The sequence below is a fragment of the Hyperolius riggenbachi genome, chromosome 1 (genome assembly GCF_040937935.1).
Source record: "Hyperolius riggenbachi isolate aHypRig1 chromosome 1, aHypRig1.pri, whole genome shotgun sequence".
NCBI classification, from domain to species: domain Eukaryota; kingdom Metazoa; phylum Chordata; class Amphibia; order Anura; family Hyperoliidae; genus Hyperolius; species Hyperolius riggenbachi.
The window spans coordinates 588,968,212-588,988,864 of record NC_090646.1 but is presented as its reverse complement, the minus strand read 5'-3'; the positions used below and the strand labels follow the sequence as shown (position 1 = coordinate 588,988,864).

At 45.7% G+C, this 20,653-nt stretch overlaps 1 protein-coding gene across 1 annotated transcript in view; it reads right to left on the bottom strand.

The window, feature by feature from the left end:
• Window positions 1-20,653, bottom strand: part of LOC137558182 (proteinase-activated receptor 1-like) — a 43,592-nt gene that overhangs the window by 17,844 nt on the left and 5,095 nt on the right. Inside the window, exon 2 of the mRNA XM_068271723.1 lies at window positions 17,310-17,372. Within this exon, the coding sequence (XP_068127824.1) occupies window positions 17,310-17,372 (63 nt within the window). The remainder of the gene's footprint in view (window positions 1-17,309; window positions 17,373-20,653) is intronic.

The window sequence follows — 20,653 nt, the reverse complement described above, 5'->3', positions numbered from 1 at the left end:
CGGCTTTTTTTGACATTTTTTCGGCATTTTTTTGGCATTTTTCGGCATTTTTTGGTGTTTGGTTAATTTTACGCGTATTTTTAGTCGCAAAGATTGCGTATAGTTAGGACGCGTTCATGTGGCACTTTCTAGGCGATTGTTTTATTGATACGTAATTTTTTATACGTTTATGCGTCATTTTTTGAGCGCTTGTCTCATGTGTATATACGTCCGGCATAGATGCGTATTTTTGATCGTCAGTAGTCTAGATAGAGGATATGCATTATTACGTCATCTATACGCGTATGCGGGTATGGCGTCGCGTCGTATTGATGCGTTTATGTGTCATTTCCATGCGGATTTTGATGTTTTGTTTTCTTTAATAAAATGTTACTTTTTGGATTTTTTCTGTTTTCTGCTATTCAGCATATTCCACCATGGCGTTTTGGCTGATATCTTGCCAATACATCTTGGAGGCATGCCTGATTTTGATATTTTTTTATTCAGCCATTATTGACAGTTATTTTTTGAATGTTTGGATCTTGCTCAGATCCACCAATGGGGGAGTTGGAGGTGTGACTAGATATGTAAATAGGCTGTTTCCCATCAGGTCCTCTAATTAGTATATACTCAATGATTGGTTGTTTCTCTGTATATATGTTGGTGTTTTTTGTATGTTACTTCAGAACTAGGCAGCATGAAGATGGGCAGGAGCCCGAAACAGTGGACTGTCCTGCCTTAAAGTTCTTTTTAAATTTGTATGTTTTTTTCCAATAAAACAGACTAAGCTTTTCTGAAGCGGAGCAGTGCTTTTCAGCGCTGCTAGATTTGGGCGCAGCCGGCGCCTCCATAGACTTCAATAGGAATCATTCCTATTGAAGCGCTCAGTGAGTAACGTCGGCTCCGTCAGAAGACAGAGCCGAAGTTGCTTAAAAACATAATAATTCGGCCTCCAGCAATCGCTGGAAGCCGAATTATTTCATTCCCCCACTATCCATGTCGGCCTGGAGGGGGAATAGTAATTAAATCGGCCCGGACTTGTGCAGAAGCAGGATCAGCCATATACCGCTGTATCCTGCGCCCAAGTCTACCGGCGCCGATTTCAAATGTACGCTTTCTGAAGGTGGTGCGGATCTTTTTCTTCATTTGCCACAGTTTGAGTCCCATGGTGTCCGGGACTATTAGATCTGCACACCTGACCATCTGAAATTGATGGAAGCCAAGCAAGTGCGACTCCACACTCAAAATTACTATTAGTACGCAAGCAGTAAGTAATTAGACGTATAAGTATCGGTTTTTGTGAATGGCGCCGGTATCTCATTGATTCCGGCGATCATTCACATAGGGACTTCGATCAATGAATGGGAACGATTCCAATCAATAATATCCCCTCTAGCTATCGGTGGCAAGAATGAGCGTGGGAGCGATGAGGAGTGCATGGCGGCAAGGGACATAGTAGCTACATCCCTGCGAGGTGAAAAGGGATTTTGCAGGGACATAAATACTCGCCCCAGGGACAATTGACATATGTTTTGGATATTTGCACATACTGACATTTGCTTATCGGGTCAATTTCATGCAGTTAATTAAAAATGGAACTCACAAGCCATCTTGTCTTGCATTCCTTTGTCTCTGACCTACTGAGTGACTTACTGTATTTTTCAGACCATAAGACGCACTTTATCACCGCCAAAATTTGGGAGGAAAAGTCTTATGTTCTGAAGGTAAAAAAAAAAAAAAGTGTAAAAAAGAGCAGAGGTGTGCAGGGAGCCACTTACCCATCCAGCGCTGCGCTCCGCTTGTCCCCGCGTCCCTCTTCTCCTGCATCTCGGTCATCCATCTTCTCCACAGCGACCGTCTTCTGGCTTTGACCACCTGCCGCTGTACAGCTCCAGGTAACCTGTTTGCGTCCACGTGGCCTCCGCAATGCATCCTTGGTTCTTCTTTTCCCCAGCGTCTGTCTTCTGGCTTTGCTATACAGCGGCCTCCTGCCACTGTACAGCTCTGTGTCCTCCATTTGCATCCATGTGGCCTCTGCAGTGCATCCTTGGTCCATCTGATACTGAGGCACTAGTGGCGCATGTGCTCTGAGGTCACGCAAGACCTCAAGCATGAACCCGGCGCACATGCGCCACTCATGCACCAGTAGCAGCCGGATCAAGGCTGCATAGCGGAAGCCATGCAGACGCAAATGGGGGACCCAGAGCTATACAGTGGTAGGCGGCCGCTGTACAGCAAAGCCAGAAGATGGATGTCGGGGAGAAGGACCAAGGCTGCATTCAGTGGTGGGCCGAAATTTTGCATAAGCAAAACTTCGAAACTCACAATTACGTATCTTAACCACTTGAGGACCACAGTGTTAAACCCCCCTAAAGACCAGGCCTTTTTTTGTAAAATAGGCCACTGCAGCTTTAAGGCCAAGCTGCAGGGCCGCACAACACAGCACACAAATGATTCCCCCCCCCCCATTTTTCTCCCCACCAACAGAGCTCTCTGATGGTGAGGTCTGATTGCACCCCAGGTGTTTGTTTTTGTTTTTATAAATATTTATTTGTTGTTTTTTATTAAAAATGTGTATTTTTTATTTTTGCTGCAGTGGCCACTCCCTCCCTTTCCCCACCAGCCTATCACTTCTGGGCCAATGGAGGAGACATCCATGTCACACGGCTGTCAACAGTACAGCGCTGCACCAGATCGCAGCGCTGTACAAGCTTTATAGACAGCGGTTTCGCCTTGTAACAGTCTACCGAGCGGCTCGGAGACTGAAAGCTGAGCTCCGCTCCGCCCACCAAGCAGGAGATGCGTGCGCAGCCTGCGCGTGATTTCCTGCAAAACAGAGACCCAGGACTTTACGCTGATCAGCGTTAGGCGGTCCTGGGGCTGCCACTGCGGCCACGCCCATCGGCGTGATGCGGTCAGCTAGTAGTTAATCATAATGAGAAATTTCAGAGGAAATCGTAATTCATTTCATATGTAATAGTAATATTGCATAATTTCAAATAATTTTTTGCATAATTTTTGCTCAATTTCACAAACTTTTGTGCCGACTTTAATGGTTAATACCAAAGACCCCATACATGCTATTGCTACCAAAATTGCTACATATGTTAAGGAGAATAGTGGGTACAAGTGGAAATAAGAATTTTTACAAAAAGACCTTGAAGTTTTTGAGAAAATCCATTTTTAAATATGCAAAGAGAAATGTTTTTTAAACTTGTTCATTTTTTGTTTAAAAACCATTTTTCTTTGCATTTTTAAAATCGATTTTCTCAAAACCTACAAGGTCTTTTTAGAAAATTATTTTTTGACATGTACCCACTATTCTCCTTAACATATGTAGCAACTTTGCTATTCACCGCCAAGGTCGGCAGGAAATTACGCAAAATTTTAGGCGAAATTACGAATTACTATACGAAATCAATTAAATTTACAAATCGTAATTACGTATAAGCGTAGATGCAAAAATTTACGTGAAATTTTGTGAAATTGTAATTAGTTGATTACGTTCATCACTGGCTGCATTACAGAGGCCACATGGATGCGAACAGGGGCCCCGGAGATATGCATCCTTTGTTCTACTTCTCCCCAGCGTCTGGCTTCTGGCTTCGCTGTACAGCAGCCTCCTGCCACTGTACATCTCTGTGTCCTCTGTTTGCTTCCAAGTGGCCTCCGCAATGCATCCTTGGTCCGGCTGATACTGGGGCACGAGTGGCACATATGTGCCGGGGTCATGCTAGACCTCAAGCATGACCCCGGTGCACGTGCATCACTTATGAACCTGTAGCAGTCAGACCAAGGCTGCATTGCAGAGGCCATGCAGACGCGAACAGGGGACCAGCCAGAAGACAGACGCCAGGAGAAAAAGGACCAAGGCTGCATTGCGGAGGCCACATGGAAGCAAATGTGGGACCCGGAGCAGTACAAGGGCAGGCAGAAGGCAGACACCGTCGAGAAGAAGGATGCCAGAGGAGAAGAGTGACTGGTGTGAGGAGTGTGGCAGCAGGATCAGGTGAGATCTGAAGTTAGGTGAGGACCCCTAGTGTAGTATAGCTTAGTCGGGAGGGCAGCAGAGGGGTTAGTTTAGTGTAGAGCCTAGTGTGTAGTGCAGTGTAGTATAGTGTGTAGTGTAGTGCAGTGTGTAGTGCAGTGTGTAGTGTAGTGCAGTGTAGTATAATGTGCAGTGCATAGTCTAGTGTGTAGTGTAATGAACTGTAGTGTGTAGTCTAGTATAGTGTAGTGCAGTGTACTGTAAGTGATAGGATGCAGCAGAGTTTAGAGTAGTGTAGCTTAGAGACAGTTTTGTGAGGGTAAACGGTCCATAACATGCCCCTGTACCATAGACACTCCTAGGTTTTCTTAATTTTTTTCCTGATTTTTGTCCTCAGAACCTTGGTGGTCTTATGGTCCGGTGCATCTTATGGTCCAAAAATTACGTTATTTGCCCCAGATGTTAGGACTTTTATCTGTTTTTCATGACGCACTTCTGATAATGTGTCCTTTTGCTAATTCGTTTGGAATGTGTGTCCTTTCACAGAAATAAAATCAGCCATGTTGACCCAGCAAAACAGACATGTACAAGTCTACAGCAATTTACTGCTTATTGAAGTATACAGGGCTTTACCCCGTTTAAATATAAAACGTATTATACAATTCTTAAAACAACTAATCATATAAGATATAGTTGTATATTAAAATTTAGTAATCAATAATAATTTTCTATATATTTGTCTTTCTTATGAACAAATAAATGTAATCATTTCCCCCGACATGTATCCCTATTTAATCATTTTTAAATAATAGGAACAACCCTTATTATGTTTACAAAGTAATATTAATAATCTTAATTTTATTAAGATTATAAAACTGCAGATGGCCTAATAAGACAATGGTGTTAAACTTTCAATTTACGCTTAAACTTATACTTTACCGTTTCATATTTTGACTTTCTCTGGTGAAGCAAGAGAAGTGTGGTCCGGTGTTAGTTAAGGAGCAGAGATGCAGACTAGTGTTGGGCGAACAGTGTTCGCCACTGTTCGGGTTTGCCCGGATTTTGGGCTGTTCGAGTTCGGTTCGGGCTCCGCCGGACACCTCGTGGTGTCCGACCATGCGTTCGGCCATGTGGCCGAACTTATGTTCGGCCTGACAGCGCATGGCCGAACGTTCCTCGAACGTTCGGCTCGCGCTGTGATTGGCCGAGCGGGTCACGTGGTTCGGGCTCGAACACGCGGCTCGCACTGCGATTGGCCGAGCGGGTCACGTGGTTCGGGTAAATAAATACCCGAACCGCGTCATTTCTCCGCCACTTGAAGTTGGGTTTAGCTTTGGGTAGGCAGGCAGGTTAGACTCTCCTACCAGCTAGGCTAGCCAGGGCCCCCCCAGCCTCCTAGTCATACTACTGTAGTGCCAGTCAGCGTGCTTGTACTGCTGGGATCAGTAGTACTTCCGCCACCAGTATATAGCATTGTCTATTTGCCACTGTACTGCCAGTCAGCGTGTACTTCTGGGATCAGTAGTACTTCCGCCACCAGTATATAGCATTGTCTATTGCCACTGTACTGCCAGTCAGCGTGTACTGCTGGGATCAGTAGTACTTCCGTCCGTCACCAGTGTACAACATACTATATAGCATTGTCTTATTGCCACTGTATTGCCACAGTCAGCGCGTACTGCTGGGATCAGTAGTACTTCCGTCCGTCACCAGTATATAGCTGTTATGATCATGTCTGCAGCGTTTACTGCTGGCTGCAGTGGTATTGTAACCCAAGCAGTTCTGATGTCATTACATACATTTTCTTGCATAGTTTGGTTTTCACTTAAACTAGTTGCTGATTCCATCTGCAGTCGCTCTGAAGTTAATGACAGTTTAATATGCTTTTGTGTAAACAAACATTGTCTGCTGCAATGGAGGGGCAATCCCTTTCCTGCAGGCTGCATTTCATTGTCTGCCTTTTCCTGCTGTCAGCCTGTGATTAGTTACCATTCACTTGTGTGGGAATCTGCAGGTCTGCTCCCATTGGATGACCTCAGTATAAAGAACTGCTTCCTGCAATGCTTGATGGGCTACCATAGTCTCAGATCCTGTCTGTTACTCTGCCCGTGCCCCACCTCGTTCCTAGTCCGTGTGGACTGCGCTGACTCCTGCGAAGGGGTCAGCGAGTCCTCCTAGTTCTGCTCTTGTTTCTAGAAGTTGTTTCTTTGCTTGTCTTGTGTCATATATTGGTTCATCGCCAATATATACGCATACTAGCACGTTTATTATTTTCCTTGTATTCGTGTTACGTTGATACATCAGTGTCGCTGATATATACGTACACGAACTGTTTATATCCTGTGTTCCGTTAGTCAGCGTTCCAGCACGCTGAGCTAGTTATCCTGTTCCTGGTCCTGTTTGTGGATTGCGTTCATCTCTGCGAAGAGATAGTGAATCCTTCTGAGTCCTGTTCCCTGTATTACTCCAGTCTTAGTCAGAGTTCCTGCTTATGTCATATATCGGTTCATTACCGATATATACATATGTTAGTCAGACGTTACAAATAGTTTCATTGATAGCTGTAATTGTAATACGCTAGGAAATCATACTTATTGTATATTTGTCTGTGTTACGTTCATCTATCTTGATCCTGCTATTTCCTGACTATCCTGTCCTGTCTTTGTGAGGCACGCCATTGCTGCAAACGCATTGGCTACCTCATTCCAGTCTGTTTTATTGTGGACGCTTGCTGTCACTAAGTAGTGGCTAGTTAAGCAAGCGTTCATTCTGTCTACCTGTCCTGATCTCCTCAGTCCTGGTTTATGCGCTCAGCGCTACTTTGCGCTGAGACGTTATTACGAAAGTGTTGTTTGTGGCTGTTCGGATCTGCATCGGCTCTGTGCACCACAATCTCCTATTGGAGTCAGTCCTCTCCTCCACTAAACTGGGGATATCCTGATTCCTTGTGCTGGTGTGTGTACCTCCTTCACGTCAGCTTATGTGTTGCATGCTGACTGTGGAGATTACACCTCCAAGCTTAACATTATGGTAGCCCCATTACCAATCCCTATTGTGGGGGGAATTTCCAGAAATTATGACACTGTTTGTCAGGGGTCCGGCTTCTTTAAAAAATTTGAAAAGCTTGATCCTGAAGTTGCAGACAGATTTATATCAGAATTGGTTAAAGTTCTGGCCAATCCCGACTTTCGGGCTTCTGCAATTTCTACCTGGTCTGATTGGATCGTTTGTGCTCTTTTTAAAGGCAAACTTTTTGATTGGGCAATCGATGTCTTAGATCACACTCAGTTTAGACAAAGTCCTTTGCAATTTATAGCTTTTGTAATTCACAATTGGTTGCGCATAGATCCATTGCCTTTTCCTCTTAATGAACTCCTGGCAGCAGGCCAATCAGCTGCTCCTTCAATTGCTTGCAAGAATGAGCAGCAAGCAGAAAGTGTTACTAATAATATTCCTGCAGCTTTGAATAAATCACCAAAAACAGCAAGGTCAAAGGCAAAACGCAAACGTTCTAAGAAACGTGTCCAATCTGCAGAATCGTTATCTTTAGCGACTGCGCATCAGACCTGCAATGAGATTCTGCCATTAACAGATAATGAAATGCAATTGTCTTTCAGGGGAGTTAAATGGACTTATGAAACTACTAATGAACTTTCATCACTGGCTAGGGAAAATAAAGATTTTTGTTTAAAAGAATTATCTGAGTATGATTATGAGGATATATTACAGAGTATTGAACAGATCAATTTATTCGTGCAGCAAGGGAAATTTGCATACACTACAGTTCAACACTTGCTACAGGTATTGGAGATCCTTAGGAATAAGAAATCTGCCAATCGCCTGCTAAATAATCCAATGTATGTTTCTGCCAAAACCACATTAGCAAACTGTGATCTGCCTGTTAAGTATGCTTGGAATCCTCCATTTGAGAAAGGAGAGATGGAAGCTCTGGTCAATGAATGGAAGAATGATTCAAGTTCATTTTGTCAATTTTACAGTGCAAAAAGTGAATTAGTATTGAATGCATGCATTAAGTCTGCCTATAACCTAATAAAAACTGGTGTGTGTGGGTATGACCTTGTGGCTCCATTGATCGATGTGTGGAAAATGATTTTGGACGATTTTTATGCGATTCAATCAGTTGATACCAGGGAAGACACACTGTCAATTGGAGACTGTCCCACTTCTCCAGTTACTGAGTCCCTGCCATGTTTTGTGAATGTTCCTGTAACTCCACCCTGTACCATGGATAACTCAGTGTTACTTCCCAGTAAAACAGAAGCCACTGATACTTTCTTAACTTTGCCCTGCACAAATTTCTCAGCAGAGAATCCAGAGGTCCTGCTGACTTCTGAGTCCAGCCTAGCCAGTACTCATGAGTCTTTGTTCAGTGCAACAGACACCAGAAAAATCTTGCCTGTCTCTGCAAACACTTCTGCAGAAATTACCTGTGTTAATAAAGTTCAACTCCTGTCTGATCCAGCAGATGCCAATAGATGCACTACATCAGTTTCCGAGTCCCAGCAATCCTGTCCAGAAACCTCAGAACCCCAGCATCTGAATTTTCCAATTTCACAATTGAATGGTGATTCAGATGCGCAAACATTGTGTTTTGATCTTCCTGTTTCTACACCTCACTCTAGTTTCATGAATAACTCAGAGCGTCTGCTATGTGAATCCGAAATCGCAGAATTATTACCGTGTTCAGAAAATGTTCCAGTGAACTTGCCCTGTACCATGAATTGTGCAGTAGATCTCTCCAATGAAACTCAGGTCACAGAATCATTATGCTGTCCAGCAGGTGCTTCCATGGTTTTGCCCTGCAATATGGACTGTTCAGTGATCCTGTCCAGTGAAGCTGTGGTCACAGAGTCTTATGCTTCACCCAGTACTTTGGATACTTCAAACCCTCTAGCAGAGGAGTCTGAGGCATTGCTTACCTCAGTTGGTGTTGCAGTAATATTCACTTGTCTAGCAGCTGTTTTGGAATTACAGTCTGCTCTAATAAAGCTTGATGAATTCCTGCCCAGCGAAGCAGAAGCCATTGAAATATTGTCCTCGTCAGCAAGTGTGTTGGATACCTTGCCCTGTACACAGTCTGATTTAACCGATGTTGTTGAGTTCCTCTCCAGTGTTGTAACAGCCGAGGAACTCCAGCCCTGTCCTCTGAATGTTTCAAAAGCCTTGCCCTGTAACATGGATAATTCTGACTCGCTGGAAAAAATAATAGAAATCTCAGAATTTCAGTCCGGGTTAATGAGTGTTTCTGAAACCCAGCCCTGTATCCTGGAAAATTCTGGTTCTCTGGCCGGTGTGGCAGAAGTTCCAGAGTCCCCTTTCTGTCCAGTGAGTTACTCAGTTTTGCCTAGTTCAGTGGGGATTGCTGCACTACTGACTTGTTTTGCAGCCCTTCATGAGCTCCAATCCAGTGTATTTGATGAGTCTCTGTCTAGTCCAGAAGAAGTTATGGGAACCCTGTCTAGTTCGGTGCATACATCAGAAGATTTGTCCTGTCTTGTAAATGCCCCTGAACATGATTTGATAATAACCTTGCTGGAATTAGAGACATCTAAGTCTGATCCTGCATTTTTTAGTGAGAATCCAGCAACTGTGAAGTCTAGTCATGATGATTTTTTTTTGCCCAGTCCTGGTTTCGGTCCTACCTTGACTGACTTTGAGGTTCGCAGTTCCTTGACATGCCCAGAAGTCTCTCTTGTGCTGGTGTGTGCCCAGATGTGCTTCGTACGCCAGAGTGCCCAAGTGTGTCTGTGTTGGCGTGCTCACACGCTTCCCTAGTGGAGACATGTTCTGATGTTGCCGGTTGGCCTGCATGCCCGGAGATGGTTCTGGTCCCTAAAAACCCTGATCTTGATGTTTGTCCTTGTGACCCTGACTCTAGAGTTGCCCTGGGTTCCATAGGGGTTCTTGATGGTTCTCCATGTGAGCCTAAGGGGCGTTCTGACCTGTGGGGATCTCTTTGGAGCTTCCAAGTGTTCTGGGAGATCTCTGAGGAAACTTGTCCTGGTACGTTGGACTGGTTCAACGGTGGGTTTTGTGTTGGTAGGGACAGTTCCGGTGGGCATTGCAAAGGCTTTGGCGTTTTTGGACAGTCCCGGGAAGGCGGTGGGTATCGCTCAGAGAGTTTCTGGGGGCTTTTTTCTGGAAGTCGTGGTTCTGATGGGTATCACACTGAGGCTTGTAGTGCTGACGGGCATGGTTCTGTAGGTTCTGGTTCTGATGGGTCCAGTCTTGTGGGGACTGATTCTGGAATTTGGTCTTGCCGGGCTGTCCCGGTCATCATGAATTATCAGTCAGATTGTTTTGTTGGGAATTACAGTTTTGAAAAGCGTCTGGTATCCGCTTTTAAGGGGGGGGGTAATGTTATGATCATGTCTGCAGCGTTTACTGCTGGCTGCAGTGGTATTGTAACCCAAGCAGTTCTGATGTCATTACATACATTTTCTTGCATAGTTTGGTTTGCACTTAAACTAGTTGCTGATTCCATCTGCAGTCGCTCTGAAGTTAATGACAGTTTAATATGCTTTTGTGTAAACAAACATTGTCTGCTGCAATGGAGGGGCAATCCCTTTCCTGCAGGCTGCATATCATTGTCTGCCTTTTCCTGCTGTCAGCCTGTGATTAGTTACCATTCACTTGTGTGGGAATCTGCAGGTCTGCTCCCATTGGATGACCTCAGTATAAAGAACTGCTTCCTGCAATGCTTGATGGGCTACCATAGTCTCAGATCCTGTCTGTTACTCTGCCCGTGCCCCACCTCGTTCCTAGTCCGTGTGGACTGCACTGACTCCTGCGAAGGGGTCAGCGAGTCCTCCTAGTTCTGCTCTTGTTTCTAGAAGTTGTTTCTTTGCTTGTCTTGTGTCATATATTGGTTCATCGCCAATATATACGCATACTAGCACGTTTATTATTTTCCTTGTATTCGTGTTACGTTGATACATCAGTGTCGCTGATATATACGTACACGAACTGTTTATATCCTGTGTTCCGTTAGTCAGCGTTCCAGCACGCTGAGCTAGTTATCCTGTTCCTGGTCCTGTTTGTGGATTGCGTTCATCTCTGCGAAGAGATAGTGAATCCTTCTGAGTCCTGTTCCCTGTATTACTCCAGTCTTAGTCAGAGTTCCTGCTTATGTCATATATCGGTTCATTGCCGATATATACATATGTTAGTCAGACGTTACAAATAGTTTCATTGATAGCTGTAATTGTAATACGCTAGGAAATCATACTTATTGTATATTTATCTGTGTTACGTTCATCTATCTTGATCCTGCTATTTCCTGACTATCCTGTCCTGTCTTTGTGAGGCACGCCATTGCTGCAAACGCATTGGCTACCTCATTCCAGTCTGTTTTATTGTGGACGCTTGCTGTCACTAAGTAGTGGCTAGTTAAGCAAGCGTTCATTCTGTCTACCTGTCCTGATCTCCTCAGTCCTGGTTTATGTGCTCAGCGCTACTTTGCGCTGAGACGTTATTACGAAAGTTTTGTTTGTGGCTGTTCGGATCTGCATCGGCTCTGTGCACCACAATCTCCTATTGGAGTCAGTCCTCCTCTCCTCCACTAAACTGGGGATATCCTGAGTCCTTGTGCTGGTGTGTGTACCTCCTTCACATCAGCTTATGTGTTGCATGCTGACTGTGGAGATTACACCTCCAAGCTTAACAATAGCATACTATATAGCATTGTCTTATTGCCACTGTATTGCCACAGTCAGCGTGTACTGCTGGGATCAGTAGTACTTCCGTCCGTCACCAGTATATAGCATACTATATAGCATTGTCTTATTGCCACTGTATTGCCACAGTCAGCGTGTACTGCTGGGATCAGTAGTACTTCCGTCCGTCACCAGTATATAGCATACTATATAGCATTGTCTTATTGCCACTGTACTGCCATAGTCAGCGTATACTGCTGGGATCAGTAGTACTTCCGTCCGTCACCAGTATATAGCATACTATATAGCATTGTCTTATTGCCACTGTATTGCCACAGTCAGCGTGTACTGCTGGGATCAGTAGTACTTCCGTCCGTCACCAGTATATAGCATACCATATAGCATTGTCTTATTGCCACTGTACTGCCACAGTCAGCGTGTACTGCTGGGATCAGTAGTACTTCCGTCCGTCACCAGTATATAGCATACTATATAGCATTGTCTTATTGCCACTGTACTGCCACAGTCAGCGTGTACTGCTGGGATCAGTAGTACTTCCGTCCGTCACAAGTATATACTATATAGCATTGTCTTATTGCCACTGTACTGCCACAGTCAGCGTGTACTGCTGGGATCAGTAGTACTTCCGTCCGTCACAAGTATATACTATATAGCATTGTCTTATTGCCACTGTACTGCCACAGTCAGCGTGTACTGCTGGGATCAGTAGTACTTCCGTCCGTCACCAGTGTATAACATACTATATAGCATTGTCTTATTGCCACTGTACTGCCAGTCAGTGTGCGTGTACTGCTGGGATCAGTACAACCATAATGAAGAAATCCAGTGAAAGAGGGAGGGGCAAGGGAAGAGGTGTTTCCCCTGACGGTCCACGTAGAGGCCGCAGTGGAGCACCTAAGAAAACCCACTCAATACCACCCATGTGTGCCAGACAAACAACCCTCACTAATCCACAAGAGCAGGACCGGATAGTGAATTGGTTGACCTCTCAAGCATCCAGCAGCGGGTTAAGCAGCACCAGCACATCCTTGTCACGCACGAGGTCCTCTGCCAGTTACAAGGAGCCAGTGGGCACAAAGGTGACACAACCAGCAGCTACACCATGCACACAATGGCCAAATAACCAGTCCGAACAATTATTTTCGGACACAATGGGCTCTTCGGAGGAGCTATTCCCACTCCTACCCCCACAAACAATGGAGCAGCCAGAAATGTTGTGCCCGGATTCACAACCATTGTGCGAGGAAACTGCACCACTCATTCAAATGCAAGGCGAGGACGAAGACACCCAAATCCCTGAGCAATGTGCGCAGGAATTGGAATTGCAGGAGGTCCACCAAGAACATCTTGAAGACATGGGAGTGAGGGTGTTCTGGGGAGCTCTAGTCCACTGCACACAGACACAGTCACAGATGAGGAGATGGAAGAGGAGGTTTTGGACGATGTGGACACAGACCCGGAATATCGAGTAGAACCTCACCGTCGGGATAGCAGCAGTACAGATGAGTCTGCTGCAGAACCCACTGCTGCAAGAGTTCGCCGTGTGCCACAAAGTAGGCGGGGTATTTCGGACACAACAGGCGTAGCCGTAGAAGTGAGACGCCAAAGAGGCACAAAGCAAACTCGCCAGCAAAGCAGGAGCTCAAAAGTCTGGGCTTTCTTTGAAGACTGCAGGGTGGATGTTACCATGGTGATTTGCAAGGTGTGCAGGACCCGACTGAGCAGGGGGAAAAATGTCAACAACCTCTCCACCACCAGCATGCGCCGCCCCATTGTAGCCAAACATAGCACTATGTGGTCAAACACGCAAGGCCAGGGTAGCGGCTCGCTTCCAGCCCCCAGCAACACTGCCTCCGTTGTCACCAGACCCTCCTCAGCAGCAGCCCAGCCATTACGTGGTGCACAAACATCCGTAGTAGACGACAATGTCAGTTTCCGCAACAGTCCTCTTGACGTTTCCCAGTCTTCAACCACCACGACAACAAGAACCAACTGTCCTTCAGTGTGCGATCCTACGGTTCAGTTGTCTATCCCGGAGATGTTTGAGCGCAAGAGAAAATTGCCAGCAAATGACCCCCGGGCCGTGGCACTAACAGCCAGCATAGCCAAGTTTGTGGCCTGCGAAATGCTGCCATATCGCGTGGTGGAGACAAACAGCTTCAAGCGCATGATGGCGCTTGCCATCCCACGTTATGTGGTTTTCCAGCCGATACTATTTTGCGCGGTCTGCAGTGCCAGCGTTACATGAGCACGTGGTTAGCAAAATAACCAGAAGCTTGAAAAATGCCGTTCCCTGCAAGGTTCACCTCACCACAGACACCTGGACGAGTGCCTTTGGACAGGGTCGATACATCTCCCTGACGGCGCACTGGGTGAACCTTGTGGAGCCTGGCAGTGACTCCTCCTCACCGGCTACGGCGCGGGTGTTGCCCACGCCGCAAACTGCTGGACCGACGTCCCTCAGAGGCACCAATCTCGACTCTGACTCCTTCTCCTCCAACGCCTCTCAAAGCTGTACCTCATCCGGCATCGGTAACCCAGCAATAGGGTCGTCGTGGAAGCAGTGCAGCACAGCTGTTGCCATGCGTCAGCAAGCCTTACTGAAGCTGATTTGCCTTGGAGATAAGCAGCACACAGGTGAAGAAATTTGGAAGGGAATCAAGGAACAGACCGATTTGTGGCTGGCACCGCTGGACCTGAAACCAGGCATGCTTGTGTGTGACAATGGGAGCAATCTCATTCGCGCTTTAAAGTTGGCTAAGCTGAGACACATCCCTTGCCTGGCACACGTTATGAACCTAGTTGTTCAACGGTTCCTGAGGACATACCCAGGCGTGGCAGATCTTCTGCTGAAGGTGCGACGAGTGGCCAAATATTTCCGAAAGTCCAGTACCGCTTCGGAGGGACTCACCAAGATGCAGGAGCAGTTCAATCTACCGAACCATCGCTTGGTGTGTGACGTACCCACGCGCTGGAATTCGACGCTGCACATGCTAGCACGCTTTTGCGAGCAGAAGAGTGCAGTGGTCCAGTACATGACGGCGCAGTACCGAGGCGCATCCGGGCAGCTACCAAGCTTCTGTGGATCTGATTGGGCCACCATGTTGGACCTCTGCCAAGTCCTCCAAAATTTTGAGCAATCCACGTTGCTTGTGAGCGGTGAAAACTCTTCAGTCAGCATTACGATACCACTGCTGTGTTTACTGAAGAGATCAATGTTGCAGATCAAGGAAGCCGCAGTCAGGATGCAAGTGGGGGAATCTCAAGAGGACAACGATCAGCGTGATGATGATACTAACATCAGACAATTTGCGTCAGGAAACGCTGGTCCTCCCAGCTATGCTGAAGAAGAGGAGGAGGAACAGCTGGAGTTGGAGCAGGACTTGGATGCCCCCACTGCCGAGGGACAGAGCGGTGCACGTTGGACTTCCACGATTCAGCGGGAATGGACAGCAGAAGAAGACGAGGAAGAAGGTGGGCGACGGCGTGATGCTGGTGATGATGATGAGGGTGCGTCAAGCTCAGAAGAACATGATGAGGATTCTGTTAGGACTGTGGCAGACATGGCTCAATTCATGCTAGACTGCATTGAATGCGACCCGCGCGTTGTTCGAATTCTGGACAACGTGGATTACTGGGTTTATACCCTTCTGGATCCACAGTACAAAGACAATGTTCAAAAACTCATTGGGGAAAGTGTCAGACAGGTCAAAATTGAAGAATACCAGCAGGCCCTTGTGGAGACATTAGAGAGGAGATTGACATCCTCCTCCTCCTCTAGCCAGTTCCACGCCGACAGACTTACTTCCGCTACCCCAGGACGAGGAGGGGAACAAAGAACGCAAGCTGCAGGTAGTGCCCACAAAGGAATGGTATCGGCAGTGTCCTTGGAGTGGCAAAATTTTATGACACCCATGCAGCAGCCCACAGAACAGCAATCGCCCAGTTCCACCTCCAACACCGATCGCCTGCAGAAGATGGTCAAGGACTACATGTCAGATGGCGTAGCCGTGTTGAACAATCTATCTGCACCCTTCAATTATTGGGTCTCTAAGCTACACATCTGGCACGAACTGGCAATGTACGCAATAGAGGTGCTGGCTTGTCCTGCAGCCAGCGTTATGTCCGAACGCTGTTTCAGTGCTGCCGGAGGCATCATTACAGATCGCCGTATCCGCCTCTCCACAGCAAATGCAGACCGGCTGACACAAATTAAAATGAATCAATCGTGGATTGGAAACGACTACGCAACACTCCCCGAGACCGACCACGACCAAGGACCATGAACATCTGTGATGGCTTAGCATTGCCACTTTCCGTAATATCCCATTTCTATTTATTAATCACTGCATGGCGACAAAACTCATTGCTTTGCTTTGAAAATAATACAAGATTGTTGTTACCTGTGCCAAAAAAAACCGACATTTTCCGCATTTAAAAGACAATTTCCCTTTGAAACTTAAAAATCGTTTTTCTCAAAAACTATAAGGTCCTTTCAGAAAAAAATAGTTTCCTCTTATACCCACCCACCCCTGTCCACATACCCTGAAAATTTGGTCTATGTTACATGTAAGGAGGCTTTGCAAAGCAGGAAAGTTCGGGTCCCCATTGACTTCCATTATGTTCGGTGTTCGGCACGAACGTACCGAGCATCGGGACACCGTTCGGCCGAACGTTCTCGAACCCGAACATCTGGATTTTTGCCCATCACTAATGCAGACATCAAACCAACAAACGTTGATTGCGGTGATACCTTTAATGACTAACTGACACAGTTCTGTATAATGCCTGAAGAAGAAACTTAACGTTTTGAAAACTCATAATGAACCATGTACAGTTAGTCATTAAACGTATCACCGTAATCAACGTTTGTTGGTTTGATGTCTGATTTTCTCTGGCTGAGAAATGTTATCTACTCTTGCTAGGTCGCACGACCTTGTAACAAGTACATGTCAACAATCTTCTAGCTTACAAATGAAAATAACCTTATGAAAGTTTCACTGTCTCAAATTAACAATTTCATTAGTTAAAAAGTCGCAGAGTAATATTTTAAGTACTCTTCCCAGTTTACATTGACATTAAAACATATACATGTGACAGCTGCTAGAATTCTGACACAACAGTCTCAACCAACCAGTACAAATCGATGGCAGTACTCACACCAGCGTATGCCTTGGTTCCATGGCTCCACCGAGGTTAATGTACTTTCAATTACTGCATTTTAACATTTAATACAGAGTTCATGGTGTGTGTGTGTATATACAGTACAGTATAATGATACATATATGCAGTGTTGCACCATTTGATCCCATGCAACCCTATGGGCCATCAATATACTGCCAGCAGCCGACCCAGATTTTCCATCCGGACCAATCGAGCATATCGATCAAAATCGGCTGGACATCGATCGATTGCCCGATCGATCGTGTTTTCTAGGATCAGGATCGATCGGCCAATTCAATCGATTGGACGATTCGATCAATTCGGCCATCGGCTGAAATTGATCAGTGTATGGGCCTTTTAAGTATTGATATTAGTTTGCTTGGCTACCTTAGTGACACGACCTGATCAGGCAAGTAAGAGGACAACAGTCAAGAGGGAGTATTCTATTAGCACTAATGGCACAAACTTGGTCAACAACTTACGATTTCTGAGGAGGGAGTCATCCTTTGTGCTGCGGTTATTGTTCAGTAAGTTTGGTGGCACATCTAAGTACAAAAAAAAACAATTACTAAGGATCTTAAAATGGTAAAATATGTAATTGCTAACAAGTGTTTTTTTTTCTCTTGACTGATATATACTGACTGTCATATTTTATTATGTGACAATACAGTGAGAGGAATATGGACAGTGGTGCAGCAATAGGAGATACAGAGGTTGCTACCGCACCGGGGCCCCTAAACCAGAAGGGCCCACCAAGGACCCTCCTTCATCCATCCTTTTAGCTTTTGATTGGCGCTTTGCTGATAATGATCACCTCTATATGTGCGTTGAATAGTAGTTATCATTAACAAATGGTTTCTTTCCTCTGATTGCACCTCTTACACTGAAGATGTCCTTGGAAGGTTTTGTGTCTCCATATCAATAATATGATTGGGGGTCCCATCGAAAACTCGCACTGAGGCCCCTGGCTCCTTAGCTACACCACTGGATGTGGAAGCTGCCATATTTATTTTTACACAAAGCACATTGCCTGGCTGTCCTGCTGATCCTCTAATACTTCAGACATAGACCCTGAACAAGCATGCAGATGTTTGACTGAAGTCTGACTGGATTTCCCACATGCTTGTGCTTGTTCAAAGTGTGTGATTTAGACACTACTGATGAATGAAAGATCAGCAGGATGCCAGGCAACTGGTATTCTTTAACATGAAATAAATATGGCAGCCTTCCTATCACGCTCACCTCAGATGTCCTTAAAGCATTCCTGTTTTATATCTAGAAGTTGCTAGGGAGCTCGGGGTAGAATTTCTAAGGCCTGGTTTCCACTTGTGTGTTTTCTGTCCGTTTTTTTGGTCAGAAAATTCGCATAGATTTTAAAACTAATGTAAGTCAATGCAGCCGTTTCCACTCCATGCAAATTTCTGGGATCCTGCATCATATTTTCGGACATCGTGCACGATTCGCGTACAATGCTTTGTATAGGCAACGTGAATTTTTGCGTTATTTGTGCGAAAATTCGCATTAGATCGATGGTTACAGGAAGTTGTCAGCAGTCATGACAAAGCTGTTACTAGGCAGTTTATGTCTATTTAACTAATGAGAATTTTCGCGTATGAAAATTCACATAAAAAGCCTACAAATTTACATGCACATTTTCACCAAGCAGAAAAATCTTATATGATTTTTTGCAGGCGAAAATGTCACGCTACAGTGGAAATGTAGCCTAACTATAGATTTCTAATATAAAGGCATTGCTGTTTCATTGAGTAAGTTACATATAGTATGATCACAACTGAACCCCCAGTTCTTAAACATTTTGAAATGCCATGGATGAGGAGAGACAGTCTGTGCTCCTGTGTGTGTACCTATTGATTTCTCCAGTCCTCACCAGGCACTGGGGAAAACTGTACTACCTATACTGGGGCAACTATACTACCTATACTGGGGGCAACTATACTACCTATACTGGGCGCAAATATACTACCTATACTGAGGCAACTATACTAACTATACTGGTAGCAACCTATACTAGCTACTTATACTGGGGCAACTGTACTAGCTACGCATACTGGGGCAACGATACTACCTATACTGAGAGCAACTATATTAGCTACCTCTACTGGGGCAACTATACTACCTATACTGGGGCAACTATGCTAGCTATCTATACTTGGGCAACTATACTAGGGGCATCTATACTACCTATACTGGGGTAACTGTACTAGCTACCTATACTGGGGGCAAGTGTACCTGTCTACCCTATACAGGGGCACCTACACCTGGCTACCTTTACTGAAGGTGAAAATTTCTGGTGCTGTGCCAACATTTAAAATCGGGGGTGGGGGCGGTGCACATCCTCAAAAGCTTGCCTCAGGCAGAAAAAAGTCTAGAACTGGCCTTGTCTATACATAACATTTGATAATGCCAATAGAGATGGCTCGAACGGTTCGACCGCTAACTTATTCACGCAAACTTCTGTGTTTCAATGCGAATTTTATGGCGGTTCGACCCGCCCCCTATACTACATCATTAGGGTTAACTTTGACCCTATACATTACAGTCAGCAGGCACAGGGTAGCCAATAAGGCTACACTCCCTCCTGGAGCCCCACCCCTCTTATAAAAGGCAGGCAGCGTCAGCCTTTTCACTCACTCGTGGGGCTGCAGTAATTAGAGAAGGGAGAGCTGCTGCAGACTCACATAGGGAAAGCTTAGTTAGGCTCTTGTAGGCTTGTTAGCTTGCTCCTTGCTGATTCTTATTGCTAAAAAAGCATCCCTCAACAGCTCTTTTGGGAGCTAATCTTGTTCTTGTGATCTATTTTTTTTTGTGTGTGTGGCCCACTTGCATTATATACAGCCCTGTCAGTCAGTCGCAGCTGGCCTTTGGCCCCTTGGTGGTAATTCCTACTGTGCCACTGCCAGGCCCAGCACATTCAGTGACTACTTGTGTGTGTGACAGGCAGCTGCACATTTGTAATACCCATCACTGCATATACCTAGCTGTTCAGTGCACCCACCTACCTACGTGAGCGCACGCAGTGTAACTGCACCTGTTCATGGTACCTGTGTGTGTGTGTGGGACAGCTGCACATTGTATTGATACCAGTCACTCACTGCATACCTGTTCACTGCACCTGTGTGACTGCACCTTGTATTAGTCAAGTCAGTGCATACCTTTCACTTCATCCCCCCCAATATGGGCAAAACAGGCAGAGCCAGAGGCAGGCCACCCAGCAGGTCTGTTTGAGGTCATGCTGTCATTATTTCGTGCGGCTCTGGACCAAAGTACAGTGTTCAGAAGGCGCATGCCATCAACCCCCAAGATTGTCAGGACGTAGTTGACTATTTAACACAGAACACCTCATCTTCCTCAGCTTCCGCACGGAAGCGTGGCATATCTTCATCCTCCTGCTCTGATTCTGGCACCCTACTTAACACTCAGTCGGCCACCACCACCAAAGTGCCATCACCCCAGGGCTCAGCTGTGTGGAAATTTTTTGTGTGTCTGCCTCAGATGAGAGCAATGCCATCTGTACTCTCTGCCACCAAACATTGAGCCGTGGAAAGACCAAGACCCGTGTAGGGACAACTTCCTTACGAAGGCACATGATGACAAAGCACAAACTGCAATGGGATGACCACCTGAGGAAAACCAGCACACAAAAGCAAAGCCACACATCGCAGTGTAAGATACCAGGCCGTAATTATTTCTCAAATAAGGCGATACCCAAACTGTACCATGATGTTGAAAAGCAAGTGGTGTCATCTCTGGCACACAGCGCTGGGTCAAGGGTCCATCTGACCACTTGGTCTGCAAAGCACGGTCA